Source organism: Herpailurus yagouaroundi, unplaced genomic scaffold (genome assembly GCF_014898765.1).
Source record: "Herpailurus yagouaroundi ecotype Mexico unplaced genomic scaffold, PumYag 210, whole genome shotgun sequence".
Taxonomy (NCBI): domain Eukaryota; kingdom Metazoa; phylum Chordata; class Mammalia; order Carnivora; family Felidae; genus Herpailurus; species Herpailurus yagouaroundi.
Genome location: NW_024412441.1, coordinates 6,251,041 through 6,265,505, shown reverse-complemented (window position 1 = coordinate 6,265,505; position 14,465 = coordinate 6,251,041). Strand labels below are relative to the sequence as shown.

General features: G+C 38.4%; 1 protein-coding gene across 6 annotated transcripts in view; it reads left to right on the top strand.

Annotated features, from left to right (window-relative positions):
- EML6 (EMAP like 6) overlaps positions 1 to 14,465 on the top strand; it is a 275,164-nt gene that overhangs the window by 191,350 nt on the left and 69,349 nt on the right. For all 6 annotated transcript variants that reach the window (XM_040453716.1, XM_040453714.1, XM_040453712.1 and 3 more), the window contains exons 17-20: positions 6,205 to 6,305; positions 7,597 to 7,799; positions 10,205 to 10,316; positions 10,580 to 10,707. In XM_040453716.1, the coding sequence (XP_040309650.1) occupies positions 6,205 to 6,305; positions 7,597 to 7,799; positions 10,205 to 10,316; positions 10,580 to 10,707 (544 nt within the window). The remainder of the gene's footprint in view (positions 1 to 6,204; positions 6,306 to 7,596; positions 7,800 to 10,204; positions 10,317 to 10,579; positions 10,708 to 14,465) is intronic.

Below are 14,465 nucleotides of genomic sequence, written 5' to 3'. Positions count from 1 at the left end.
TCTAAATAAAGCTGCAGTAAACATAGGGGCACATATATCTTTCAGAATTAGTGTTTTCATTTTCTTTGGGTAAATACCCAGTAGTGAAATTACTGCATCCTATAATATTTCTGTTTTTAATTTATTGAGGAACCTCCATCCTATTTTGTCAACAGTGGCTGCACCGATTTACATTCCTACCAATGGTGCATAGGTTTCCCTTTTCTCCATATCCTCACCAGCACTTGTTATTTCTTGTCTTTTTGATAGTAGTCATTCTGATACGTGTGGGGTAATACCTCATTGTGGTTTTGATTTGCATTTTTCTGATAATGAGTGATATAGAACATATTTTCATGTGTCTGTTGGCCACCTGTATGTCTTCTTTGGAAAAATATCTATTCAGGTCTTCTGCCCATTTTTTTTTTAAATTTTTTTTTCAACGTTTATTTATTTTTGGGACAGAGAGAGACAGAGCATGAACAGGGGAGGGGCAGAGAGAGAGGGAGACACAGAATCGGAAACAGGCTCCAGGCTCTGAGCCATCAGCCCAGAGCCTGACGCGGGGCTCGAACTCGCAGACTGCGAGATCGTGACCTGGCTGAAGTCGGACGCTTAACCGACTGCGCCACCCAGGCGCCCCAATCTGCCCATTTTTTTTTAAAACTTACTTATTTGTTTTGAGAGACACAAAAAGTATGAGAGCGGGGAATGGGCAGAGAGAGGGGAAGAGAGAATCCCAAGCAGGTTCCATGAGGTCAGCACACAGAGCCCAATGCGGAGCTTGAACTCAACAAAACTGCAAGATTATGACCTGAGCCGAAACCAAGAGTTAGATGCTCAACCACCTGAGCCACCCATTCACGCCTGTCCATTTTTTAATGGGATTTTTCTATGGTGTTGAGTTGTATAAGTTCTTTATTCTGGATATTAACCTCTTATTGGATATGTCATTCGCAAATGTCTTCTCCCATTCACTAGGTTGCCTTTTTGTTTTGTTGACAGTTTCCTTTGCTGTGCAAAAGCTTTTTATTTTGGTGTCTTGATAATTTATTTTTGCTTTTGTTTCCCTTGCCTGAGGACACCTATCTAGAAACACATTATTGAGGTCAGTGTCCAAGACATTACTGCCCATGTTTTATTTTAGGACTTTGATGGTTTCAGGTCTCACATTTCGGTCTTTAATCTATTTGTGTTTACTTTTGTATAAGATATAAGAAATTCCTTTTCGTGTACCTTTCCAATTTCCCCAGCACCTTTCATTCAAAGGCTGTCTTTTATCCATTATAAATTCTTGCCTCCTTTTTCATAAATTAATTGACCTTATAGGCGTGGATTTGTTTCTAGGCTCCTTATACTGTTCCATTGATTCATGTGTTTGTTTTTGTGCCAGTACCATACTGTTTTGATCACTATAACTGTGTAGTGTATCTTGAAATCTGGGATTTTGATAACCTCCTGTGTTGTTCTTTCCCAATATTTCTTTCGCTATTCAAGGTCTTTGTGGTTCCATACAAACTTTAGGATTATTTGTTGTAGTTCTTTGAAAAGTGCTATTGATATTTTGATAGGGATTGCACTGAATCTTTAAAGTGCTTTGGGTATTATGGTCATTTTAACAATATTAATTCTTCCAATCCATGAGCATCATGTATTTTTCCTTTAGTTTGTGTTGTCTTCAGTTTCTTTCATCAATATCTTACAGTTTTCACAGTGTAGTTCTTCAACCTCTGTGGTTAAATTTATTTGTAGATATTTTATGCTTTTTGGTGCAATTATAAATGGGATCTTTTTAAATTTCTCTTGCTGCTGTTTTGTTATTGGTGTATAGAGATGCAACCAATTTCTGTGTATTAATTTTGTATTCTGCAACTTTATTAAGCTCATTTATTAGTTCCAATAGTAAGACCATATATGAAACACCCACGGCTAACATCATACTGAATGGTGAAAAACTGAAAGCTTTTCCTCTAAGATCAGGAACAAGACAAGGATGTACACTCTTACCACTTTTATTCAACATAGTACTGGAAATATTAACTGCAGAAATCAGGCAAGAAAAAGAAATAAAAGGCATCCAAATTGGTAAGGCAAAAGTAAAACTGTCACTATTTGCATATGTCATGATTGTATATAGAGAAAACCCTAAAAGACTCCACCAAAGGTTCCTCCATGTCTTCTCTTTGCCAATTAAAGCTGCTGTAAACATCCATACAGATTTTTGTGTGGATATAAGTTTTCAAGTCCTTTAAGTAAATACTGAGGAACGCAATTGCAGGGTATCATGGTAAGAATATATTTAGTTTTGAGGGTTTTTTTTTGTTTTGTGCGTGTGTGTGTGTGCGTGTGTGTGTGTGCGCTCGTGCGCGAGGGCGGGGGGGGGGTGGTTCATTGCTTTTTTTAATCTAAATTTTAGTTAGCTAACATATGGTGCAATATTGGTTTCCAGAGTGGAATTCAGTGATTCATCACTTACCTTCAACACCTAGTGCTCATCCCGTCAAGTGCCCTCCTTAGTACTCATCACTCATCTAATCCACCTCTCACCCACCACTCTCCATCAACCCTCAGTTTGTTCTCTATTGTTAAGAATTGGTTGTGGTTTGTTTCCCTCTCTCTTCTCCCCCGCCCTTCCCATATGCTCATCTGTTTTGCTTCTTAAATTCCACATATGAATGAAATCATATGGTATTTGTCTTTCTCTGATTGACTTATTTGGCTTAGCATAATACATTCTAGCTCCATCATTCTAGCTGCCATCTAGCTCCAATACATTCTAGCTGCCATCACTTCAAATGGCAAGATTTCATTTTTTGATGGCTGAGTAATATTCCATTGTATATATGTACCATATCTTGTTTATCCATTTAACAGTCAATGGACATTTGAGCTTTCTTCATAGTTTGGCTATTGTTGATAATGCTGCTATAAAAATTGGGGTGCATGTACCCCTTTGAATCTGTATTTTTGTATCTTTTGGGTAAATACCTGGTAGTGCAATTGCTGGATTGTAGGGTAGTTCTATTTTTAACTTTCTGAGGAGCCTCCATACTGTTCCCCAGAGTGATGGTACTAGTTTCCACTTCTACCAACAGTGCAAGAGGTTCCCCTTTGTCTGCATTCTTGCCAACACCTGTTGTTTCTTGTAGTGCTAATTATAGCCATTCTGACACGTGTGAGGTGGTATCTCATCATGGTTTTGATTTGTATTTCCCCGATTATGAACGATGTGGAGCATCTTTTCTTGCATTTGTTAGCCATCTAGATGTCTTCTTTGGAAAATCGTCTATCCATGTCTTCTGCCCGCTTCTTTACTAGGTTGATTGTTTTTTGGGTGTTGAGTTTGATAAGTTCTTTATAGATTTTGGATACTAACCCTTTATCAGATATGTGGTTGTAAATATCGTCTCTCATTTCATAGGCTGCCTTTTAGTTTTGTTGAGAATATGTTTAGTTTTGTAAGAAACAGCCTGTCTTCCAAGGTACCTGTACCATTCTGGATTCCCATCAGCAATGTACAAGAGCTCCTATTGCCCCACATCCTCCAGCATTTGGTGACATACACCAATTACTTTAAAAGTTCATCTTTGGGGCGCCTGGGTGGCGCAGTCGGTTAAGCGTCCGACTTCAGCCAGGTCACGATCTCGCGGCCCGTGAGTTCGAGCCCCGCGTCGGGCTCTGGGCTGATGGCTCAGAGCCTGGAGCCTGTTTCCGATTCTGTGTCTCCCTCTCTCTCTGCCCCTCTCCTGTTCATGCTCTGTCTCTCTCTGTCCCAAAAAATAAATAAATGTTGAAAAAAAATTAAAATAAATAAATAAATAAATAATAAAAGTTCATCTTTTCCCCCTTGATTTGAGATCCTATCTTTGTTATATACTACATTTTAATATTCATTTGGGTCTCTTTATACGTGTTCTATTTTGCCATTAGTTTATCAATTTGTGCACCAATACCCCACTGTTTTAATTATGGAGGCTTTATAAATTATATTAATATCTAGGAGAGCTACTCTTCCCACTTTTCCTTTTTAGAGTTTTCCTGATGATTACTGCTGGTTTATTCTTCCATGAGAACTTTAAAATCAAGGAGTCTAACCCCAGATTAAAAAGCAAATAAAGTGGCGCCTGGGTGGCGCAGTCGGTTAAGCGTCCGACTTCAGCCAGGTCACGATCTCGCGGTCCGTGAGTTCGAGCCCCGCGTCAGGCTCTGGGCTGATGGCTCGGAGCCTGGAGCCTGTTTCCGATTCTGTGTCTCCCTCTCTCTCTGCCCCTCCCCCGTTCATGCTCTGTCTCTCTCTGTCCCAAAAATAAATAAACGTTGAAAAAAAAAATAAAAAGCAAATAAACACCAAAAGCTCTTTTTTTTATTGCAATCAAGTTGAAAAAAATTTTTTTAAGTTAGGGAGTATTTACACTTTTATGATTGAATTTTCCAACCAAGAACATGGAATGTATTACCATTTTTTAAGTCTTTTTTTCCATCTTACAGATGTGGAGTTTTGTTTCACTCACTTATGTTTGATACAAATTTCTTGTAAATTTATGCCTTGATTTTTTTGCTGTTTATAGAATCATTTGTTATTACTTTTTGGTTGTTTTTTTTTTTTTGTATATATTAAGGTTATTGATTGTTTAATTTTATACACTGCAGCTTGACTAAATTATCTTGTTTGTCATTGTTTTTACATTACTTCTTTTGAATTTCCTAGGTAAATTATATCATCTGCAAATAGAAATAGTATTACCTCTTCCATTCCAGCTCCTAAGCCTTTAATTTTAAAATCTTACCTAATTGCATTTGTTAATATGTTCAATACAAGGTTAAATAGCAGTGGTAATAATCTTGTTCCTGATTTTATTGGGAATGACATTAAGTAAGAATCTGACTTTGCGTTCACACACACAAAAACACATCTTGAATAAGCTACTGTTTCAGCACTTTATGCTTCTAAAGGATAATGGCGCATAACATATGGAGAGTCAGCCTGTGTATAGTTATTCTTGAATGAATCTGGGTTTTTCAATGAGAGCCAAGGACTTGAGGGAAATATAAATGTCTAAGAGATAAATCTCCATTAATTCCTACTTTACTGAGTGTGAATTGACTATTTTTAAATCACACATGAGTGTTAGATTTTTGTAAAATAACTTTTCAGTATCTGTGAAATGACATAATTTTTCTTAGGCATGTTAATATGATGAATTGTACTATTTGAGTCCTTCATAATAAACTACCCTTGCATTCAGTCATAAAGTCTGATTGTTTGATGTGCTAGTGGATTTTCTTGGCTAGAATTTTATTCAAGGTATTACTATTTATATTCATTAGAGATATTATTTATATTATCTATATCTATATTATTATCTATATATATTATTAGTTATATAAATATTACTATTTATATTCATTAGAGATATTGGTCAGCTGTGCTCTTTTTGTTAACTGTTTTAATTTACATAATGAAGGTTTTGTCATAATATACCAAAGAAGACCATCAAATAGTCCATTAAATCCATTAAAATCTATTAAGTCCAGTAAATCCTTAAATTCTAAAGTGATTATAGTCTATAGCAAAATTTTCCTGGCGCTATGGAACACCAGGTCTAAAGCTCCAGGTCTACAATCAGTCTTCATTTTTATATTTGTCCTTCTGTATCTTTGGTTATCAACTCGTATTTCTGAATGCAGAGCATCCTAAAGTACCTTGAATCAACATAAAACATCCTTTCTCTCCCCATTGGTATGAGCCAAAGGCTTCCATTCCTAGTTAATAATTTCTAGCTGAACTTTCATATAACCTAAAGTTATGCTGCCCACAGCAAAGAATATTATATTTGAAGCTTCTCATTAATATGACTCCAGTATCTTCCCCTTTTTCCTATACAAGACCTCTATATCCTGAGAATTACAATCTTATGCTGGTGGCATGAATTTTATCTTGTGGAGACATTCTGATCCATTATAAATACTTTGTTAATTTGTTTAAAACAAACTACTACACTTTGGTAGCAACATTAGAGTAAGAAGAGAGGGCTCAAACGTGCAAAGAAAAGCAAAGCTCGTGATTTTAATATAGACCTCATGTGTATTTTAAACTATTTTCTAATTTACTTGTCCTGTTACATGTGTTTGATGCAAGTTAAACCAAATGTATACTTTTAATAAAACTCTGTATCAGTGCTTCCATGAAAACTGGATTTTTTTTTTCTTGTCGGTCTCTTGCAGAGGACATAAGGATAAGATATTTGTGGTAAAGTGTAACCCACACCATGTTGACAAACTGGTTACAGTTGGGATGAAGCACATCAAATTCTGGCAGCAAGCAGGTACTGTTCTTTGGGTTTATCGTTTATGTGGTTGAAGAGCTTTAAAAAAAAAAACAAAAACAAAAACAAAAATCCAACTGAAAAAAAGGCCACCACCACTACCGAGCAATTTAAAATTAAAATGTGTCAGGAAGACATGCTATCCCATATTCACTCGGCTACTTGATGTCTAAGTTTTAAAACACTTTATATGCTGCTAAGCATGTTTATCGATAACTAGAAAGCTTTGGGAAATGTTCTACTGTGAAAATAATTATTTTCATAGTCATCTGTTCTGAAAGCAGTCATTGTGTTAGACTACTGAGCAGGAAATAAAATAATCACTTTGATTGGGTGGATAAATTTTTCACTACTTTGAAGGTTCTTTTATTTATCACTGAATTTAACACATGAATTAATCCCTGACACTATACACAGTAGGTGATCCGAATAAATTTTTATGCATCATAATGTTGATAAGGATGAGTAAGTAAGCATGTCAGAACATGCACGCACATTTTATTTTTCTCACTAATAAACCAGACCTGTTATTGGGATTGTGAATTCTTAGTATTGGCTTTGATACCAGGCTTAATCTTACACTGAACAAAACATAAGCAACTGTTCCAGTGCTTTCTACGTTCAAAGAAGAGACAATGGCATCCAACATGTCTGGAGAACCAGCCTGTGCATAGTTTTCTGGAATGGGTATGGGCTTCTCAATGCTAGTTGGGAAGTGCAGGGAAATGTGAACATTGCAAGGACAAATCTGAAGTATGTACCTTTTCCTACACAGTGATTCATTTTCTTACCCTAAAGGTCTTATGATAATAATTGAGGTAAGACATACATAACATATTTACATTTTACATTCCTGCCAGTGCTGTTTTCATTCTCCTTGGTCAGCATGCATGTAGACTTTCCTAGTTACCCCTGGCACTTAGTCACTCCTTCCTCTGTCTGGCACAGAACTGGCACTGAACCTTGGTTAGCCACATGTCTTGTTGGACCGAGATGGCGTCCTCTCTCCAACCAGAACCTAAATCCATCGAATGAAGAAACTTCTTCTCATCTTTATACCCCATCATCAACCACTGTATCTGCCGCAAAGGAGGGATTCAGTAAACATTGAATTAATGAATGTGTAAATTAATCTTAAAATATTTTTATGATTTTTCTGCCATATTTATACATCTGTACATATGTATATATAATGTAGACACCCTGGGTTTTCACTGAAGACAGTCATTCCAAATGCTCATAGAAGGTGTCAGTTTTTCAAAAAATAATACATATTCTTGGTCCACTTCAGGTGGGGGCTTCACCTCTAAAAGAGGAATTTTTGGAAGTGTTGGAAAATTGGAAACAATGATGTGTGTTTCTTATGGGCGAATGGAAGATCTAGTGTTCTCAGGAGCAGCTACTGGAGATATTTTTATTTGGAAAGATATCTTCCTACTGAAGACAGTGAAAGCTCATGATGGGCCTGTGTTTGCTATGTATGCATTGGATAAGGTATGACATATTTTCATCATTAGCTTTCAAAAATTATAAATTAGTCTTTGGAAGGCCCACGTCAACAGGATGCTTGTTTCTAAAACCAGTCCTATCTGAATTGGGAAGTAGTTGTCATGAATGTAAATGAGTACAAATATTTTTAAAATTTCACTCATTTATAATTATTTCTTTACATGCAGTTTCTCTCCACTTTATTCACACTCCTTCTTCGTGGCTCTCACCTCTGAAAATCCCTTAAGAAGTGTTGGGATAATGTACACACCCAGTAGCAGATGAGTCCTGAGGAATATTTCAGCACTCTCTTCCCCCTTTGTACGCAATAAGGAAAGACCTCAAAGTACCAACCGGTTCAATTATTATCCTGCTCAGCAATCTGACCAAAAGTCAAGTTGATAACCAGCTTGTTCCTGTGTGGACAGGTTCAGCTTTCACAAGAGTGTTGGAGTGAAAGCTTTTCACTGGCTGTATAAGGGTTTTCCAAAGAAACAGAACCAGTGGGATTACAGATTACACATACACAAAAACCAGATGTACTGTAAGGAGCTGGTCCGTGCAGTTATGGAGACTAAGAAGTCCCACTCTGCCCTCGGCAAGCTGTAGACCCTGGAAAGCTGGTGGTATGATTCACAGCAAGTCCAACGGCCAGGCAACGAGGGATGCCAGTAGTGTAAATCTGTCTGAGGATGGGAAAAGATGAGATGATTCAGCTCAATCAGTGAGACAGGAAAAACAGGGATGAATTCCCCCTCCTCTGCCTTTTTTATTTGGGCTCTCAAAGAATTATCCAATTCTCACCCACCTTGGGGAAGGCCATCTACTTTATTGAGTCCACCAATTCATCGCCTCTCGGCCTTTTGGCTAAGGTCAAGTGTGTTGAGTCCACCAATTCAAATACTGCTCTCATCTGGAAATACCCTCACAGATATATAGAGAAATAATATTTGATCAGAGCGCCCTCTGACCAATCAAGATGACACAAAATTAATCATCACATCTGCTATATCTCCACTTAAGTTCACCTTTGTCCTGATCTGTCCAGCTACCTTCCTGCCTTGCAGCGATTTTATTTGTTTGTTTTTAAGAAAGATCACACTGTCAGTACTGCTAAAATACTTTGTTCAACCCATTTGCCAGAAAAACCTGTTTTTCAATCACCGCCAGCTTGCTGGTGGTACCAGTTTATCTGTATTCTCTGACCTCCAAACAGTGGAGGCCAACAAACCTAAGCCAGTCCTCATTTTGCATTCACCTGTTCCCAGGAGGGAACTTCTGATCCAGGTACAGAAGTAGGTCCTCATTAGATGTGCAATTATAATGGTTGTTTTAGTGGTTAAGCTGTTGCTTATTGGCAAATTTGTTTTGGGTGAAAGTGCACATTGGATAAGATTAAGGTAGAATGCAAAATTTGAGCAGGTCTAGAAGTTCATGTGCAATAACTTGTTTAAACTCTTTTATTGCTTGGTAAGTTAACCTGAAACATCATGGAAAAGATGAGGATGACACAGCATAATAAACCGGATTTAAATTTTAATTTGGGAATTAAATCTTCCCTACAAACCTATAATGAGAATACAGAATTTAAGGTAAAAAACTTTAAAATATTATTTCCACGTGAACTTCGCTGAAGTAAAGTAAACTAAGTCTCCAAGAAAACAATTAATTACTGAGTATTTTTCATCCGAAAAAAGGATTTTCCTAAGAGCAGGTTGGTATATGTATTTGCCGGAAAGGAAAACTAGTAAAGCCAAGAAATCATAAGCTTAGAACGAGAATAAAAACCACTGTTCAGTAAAACAAACAAACAAACAAACAAACACTGTTCAGTAAAACAATATGTTAGGCATTTTACTTTCCAGGTTTTATAAAAATTAACCTGGAAATTGATGTTCACTGAACAAAATAGGATAGTTTTGTTACATGAACTGCCTAAGTTACTCTTAGTAAATAATGGTGTTCTCTCCTGGAAGTAAGTGTTTAATTTTAAAGTATTTAATAATCATTTTAATTGTAACATTAATTCCAGTTCATTCACTAGGAAGAGATGAGGTACCAGAAACTCTGCCAGGCTTTCAGGCTGGTCCTATTCCCCAGGTACCCACATTGAAGTAGGGGGCTGGGCACAGAATCGGCCATCCATGACCCGGGGTGCCAAGTGCCAACCAAAGGTCTGAGGAAAATGTAAAGAATACACAGTGAGAACATGCCATCCACCGCAGAAGTAGGGGAGTGTGCTTCCAGCCAGTATTATATTAATATTCTATGTTACCAAGTTTTTCAGTCTCCTATACTTAGGAAGAAAACACAGACAAAGCTGCTTTTCCCAAGGGGGACCCCTTTTGAGGCCGGGTGGGTAACTTGTCATTTTGATGTATATTTAATTCTTCCCACGTGTGTCTTTGCAGGGTTTTGTAACAGGTGGAAAGGACGGAATTGTGGAGCTCTGGGATGACATGTTTGAAAGATGCTTGAAGACTTATGCCATTAAAAGAGCAGCATTGTCAACTAGCTCAAAAGGTGCCACTCCCAAATACGTAATAGGAATCTTTCTTTTCATAGGAATGGAAAAGATGGTACCAACGTTCTTAGACGGCCATTACCAAATCACTTCTCCTTCTTCTGCATTTAGAGCTCTTAGCCCCTGGTAGAAATATCGAGGGGGATTGCCTAGTATCTGCTTTTGAACTACAAAGACAGAATGTATATAATAATCAGGCTTCTTCTTGTTGTTCTACTAAATATAATATTTGCAATATTAAGTACTGTATTTCCCCCCTCAGGCTTGCTTTTGGAAGATAACCCTTCAATTCGTGCCATTACTTTGGGACATGGGCATATCCTGGTGGGAACAAAAAATGGGGAGATCCTGGAAATTGACAAAAGCGGCTCAATGACACTGCTCGTTCAGGTACAGTTTACAGATTCTAAAGCACAGTTCCCATCAGAGCCGGGACTAGGGTGAGGCAAGGAGGCCACTTAGGGTTCAGTGTGTAAGTAGGTACTCAGTCTCAGGGTTATGCAACTGCTGTGTTAATTATCTATTGCTGTATAGTGAATTGCCACAAATTTAGCAACTTAAAACAATACATGTTTATTTGAAGATTTTTGTGGGTCAGGAGTCCAAGTGTGGCTTAACTGGATCCTCTGCTTAAAGTTTCACAAGGTTACAGTAAACGGCTGCAGTCTCATCAGAGGTCCACCTGAGGAAGGATCTGCCTCCAGGATCACTCATGTTGTTGGCAAAATTCACTTCCTTGTTGTAGGACTGAGGGCTCCATTTCTTAAAAAAAAAAATTTAATGTTTATTTATTTTTGAGATAGAGTGCGAGTGGAGGAGGGCAGAGAGAGACACAGAATCCAAAGCAGGCTCCAGGCTCTGAGCTGTTAGCACAGAGCCCAAAGCAGGGCTCAAACTCATGAACCATGAGATCATGACATGAGCCGGGGTCAGACGCTTAACCAACTGAGCCATCCAGCGGCCCCAAGAGTGCTCCATTTCTTGTTGGCTGTTGGCCAAAGGCCACCTTCAGCTCCTAGAGGCTGCACGCAACCTTGCCACATGGGATTCTCCAACGTGGCTGCTTGCTTCCTTGAGGCCACCAAAAGAAAGAGAAAAAAAAAATAGGCAATATGGTCTTATATGACATAATCATATCATCAAATACATGTAATGTTGAACATCCATATCCTTTGCCATATTTTATTGGCTGGCAAATAGCCACAGGTCATGCTACACTCAAAAGGAGGGCTTACACAGGAGTGAAAACCAGGAGAATCATGAGGGTCACCTCGTGAATGTGTCCATTGCATTCTTTTCCCTGGTCACTGATTATTACTCTCCCTACCACATGAAGAGTACATTCCTCTCCCCTAGAGTCCCCAAGAGCGTTATCCCATTACAGTATCTGTTCAAAGTCCGTAACCTCATTGTCTAAATCAAGTCCAGCTATGGACGAGGCTTTTTAGGTATATTTCTTCTCAATCTAGAAAACTGTCAGAAAAAATTATTTTCTCGACTCACACCAAATCTGCAAGTGTCTCCTTAGATTTTATGCCTCAGTCTAGTCTCAGTCTTGAGGCATGTAAATGTATGACCTACTTCTTACCCTCCCTCTCCCCTTAAGAATTATATTCAGGTAAAATCACATTAAAATAAACATCAACAGAGTCTTCAAAGATCAGTGAAGTGAAAAAATCTCACTTCAGGGGGTGGGAGTGTGTGGAGATGACAGATAGTCCTGCCCAATTTGGTGATGGATGGACCTTATTTATGGGTGGAAGAGGCTCGTGGAAGAGGGTGGGGGTACATTCAGAAGGTGGAGTGAAAAAAAAATATGCACTGATTATATAAGTTTCAGGATTTCTGTGGGTCCAGTGGAGGAGCTCCATCTCTGTCTCCTACAAGCTTGCTATGTTAGAGATGAACCCCAAAATCCCACTGAGAGTGGCCCTCTGATTTGCTGCACCTTGGAGACAGGTGTGCACACAGAACCATGGTTTAGAACACTGTGAGGTTTTAAAAATGCATGTACCCAAGCCCCACTCAGTATGTCCCGAATAAGAATGTGTTTAAAAAAGAATTCCGTGTTAAAAACAAACCTCCAAAGCTCTGTCGCTGACTGTGCTTCGGAGACAGGATTGAGAATGTGCTGGAGGTACATCCAGGAGGTGTCACTTCTCTGCTCTCCAGCTGATCTTGATTTTGTTTCCTTCCCAATGAATCGCTTTTTCTTTCTGGCCATGACTTCTTATTGAATTTTATTGAAAAGTGACTATTTCTTTCTAATGCCCGAGTGTTTGAACTTTAATTTGTTTGCACACATGCTATATTGCTAAATATTTGTTCACATCCTTACTATATTATGACTTAAACAATACTGTAAGATTTAAATTCTGTTTTCTAATTTAAAAAATATTACAGTTGAACTTAATTTCATTTAAATATCTTTTAAACTTGAAAATAAAAGCTTTTAGCCTTTCATTCTCTATAATTCTGTTCTTTCCCCTATTTGTTTCTGTTGCTCTAATAATAAAAGCAGCCACGAGTACCACTTATTGAGTGCCTACTATGTGTCAGGCAATACTGTTGCACAGAATTTATTTCTCCACAACAGATTTGCTCAGTTGAAATTGTTTAAAAGATGAGGGACCCACTGCCCAGTAAATTGTCCACATCCATGTGCTAAGAACTATAGAGCTGGATTTCAAACCAAGGTTTGTCAGATACCAGAGCCTTTCCTTTTGCACTACACCGGGCTGTTCTCCAAATGTCTCAGCATGGAGACTGCCAGAGAGCCATGCAGAAGGCGTGGCCTCCTGATCCATGGGCAGGCAGTAATGCTGGTGGAACCTTCAGAAAAAATGTTGGTTACCACCATCTTGTCTCCTTACGCTTGTACCATTCTTTTCCTTTTCTGTTAGCATCTCTCTTTCCTCTTCTTGTCTATCACTCCTTTGCCATTTCCTCCTAAGCAGAACTAAGTAGTTCAATTCAATCAGTGTTTGTTGGGCTCCTGCTGAGATCAGCCTTGTGCTACATGCTGTACACAGTGGAATAGGGCTTCCTATCCTCTTGGGGCTCACAGGCCTGCTCTGAGAGAGGTTGGACACTGAGGGAAAGTTAAGGAACAGGAAGCATGATTAAGACCATCAACTACCCTGCTGTGGGAAGATGTCAGAACCACTTTGCCAGTTTCAATAACATGGCAACTCAATGTCACTTGAAATAGATTCCTTATTTTTTTTAAGAGAAGGCAGTCTGGGTTGGGGGAGAGAAGTGATAGGAGATGAGTTCTGAAAACTCCCATTGTGTATTCTTTGAATATAATCGACTCTGAATTATGCACCTATTTACTACCAGCTTTATGGGTGATCAGTAGGAAGGTAAGATTCCAAGCTCATTCCTCTGCCACTTGAGATACTTCCAGCCTGTCTTGCTCACTGTCCATTCCTATGTTACACAGAAACTTAGTCCTGTCACGTTAGGGAAACATGATGTCTAAGTAAATACATGAGACAGTTGTTGAAAAGGATCTCAGAGGTGTGTCCTGTCCTCAAGCCAAATGTAAAAGGAACTTGGTCTGTGAAATGGCTCCAAGCATATCCATTCTGGGGGAACACTGGGGTTGACACCTGACCTGTCCTCTGACCATGACCTTTGTGGTAGGAGGCTTCAGATGGGAAGACAACTAGAAAACTAATGAGGTGCTCCAGATGCAATATATTCACTCTTTGGCCCTTGTCAGCTAGTTGAATGTCAGCTCTATTTGGAACTTTGTATCTTCTGCCAAATTACTCTTTTGCTCAAACAATTTCCCTGTTAAACCAGAATCATCCAGTTTCTCTCTGGAAAGCCACCTGTTCCCTGAAGCATTCCAAGTACAAACACCTTTCACTTGCCTGTATGGTCTTCCTTTTTGCTTTACTAAGCAAAGCCTTTTTATAATTAGCCACTAAAAGCAGAAATTCAGTGAACAGTCTGGTCTCTTTTATTGTTCTGTGCACTAATCTATTCTCTACACTGCTTTATCAAGTAATAAATTGTAGGAATCAGAGTCATTTTCTTCCTAATTGTTCATTTTTAAAATCGTTTTTATCTCAATATTTCTAATCCAGTTAGGTGTGTTTGTGATATGATATAGGTATATGGAATTGGTCCAATGTCAA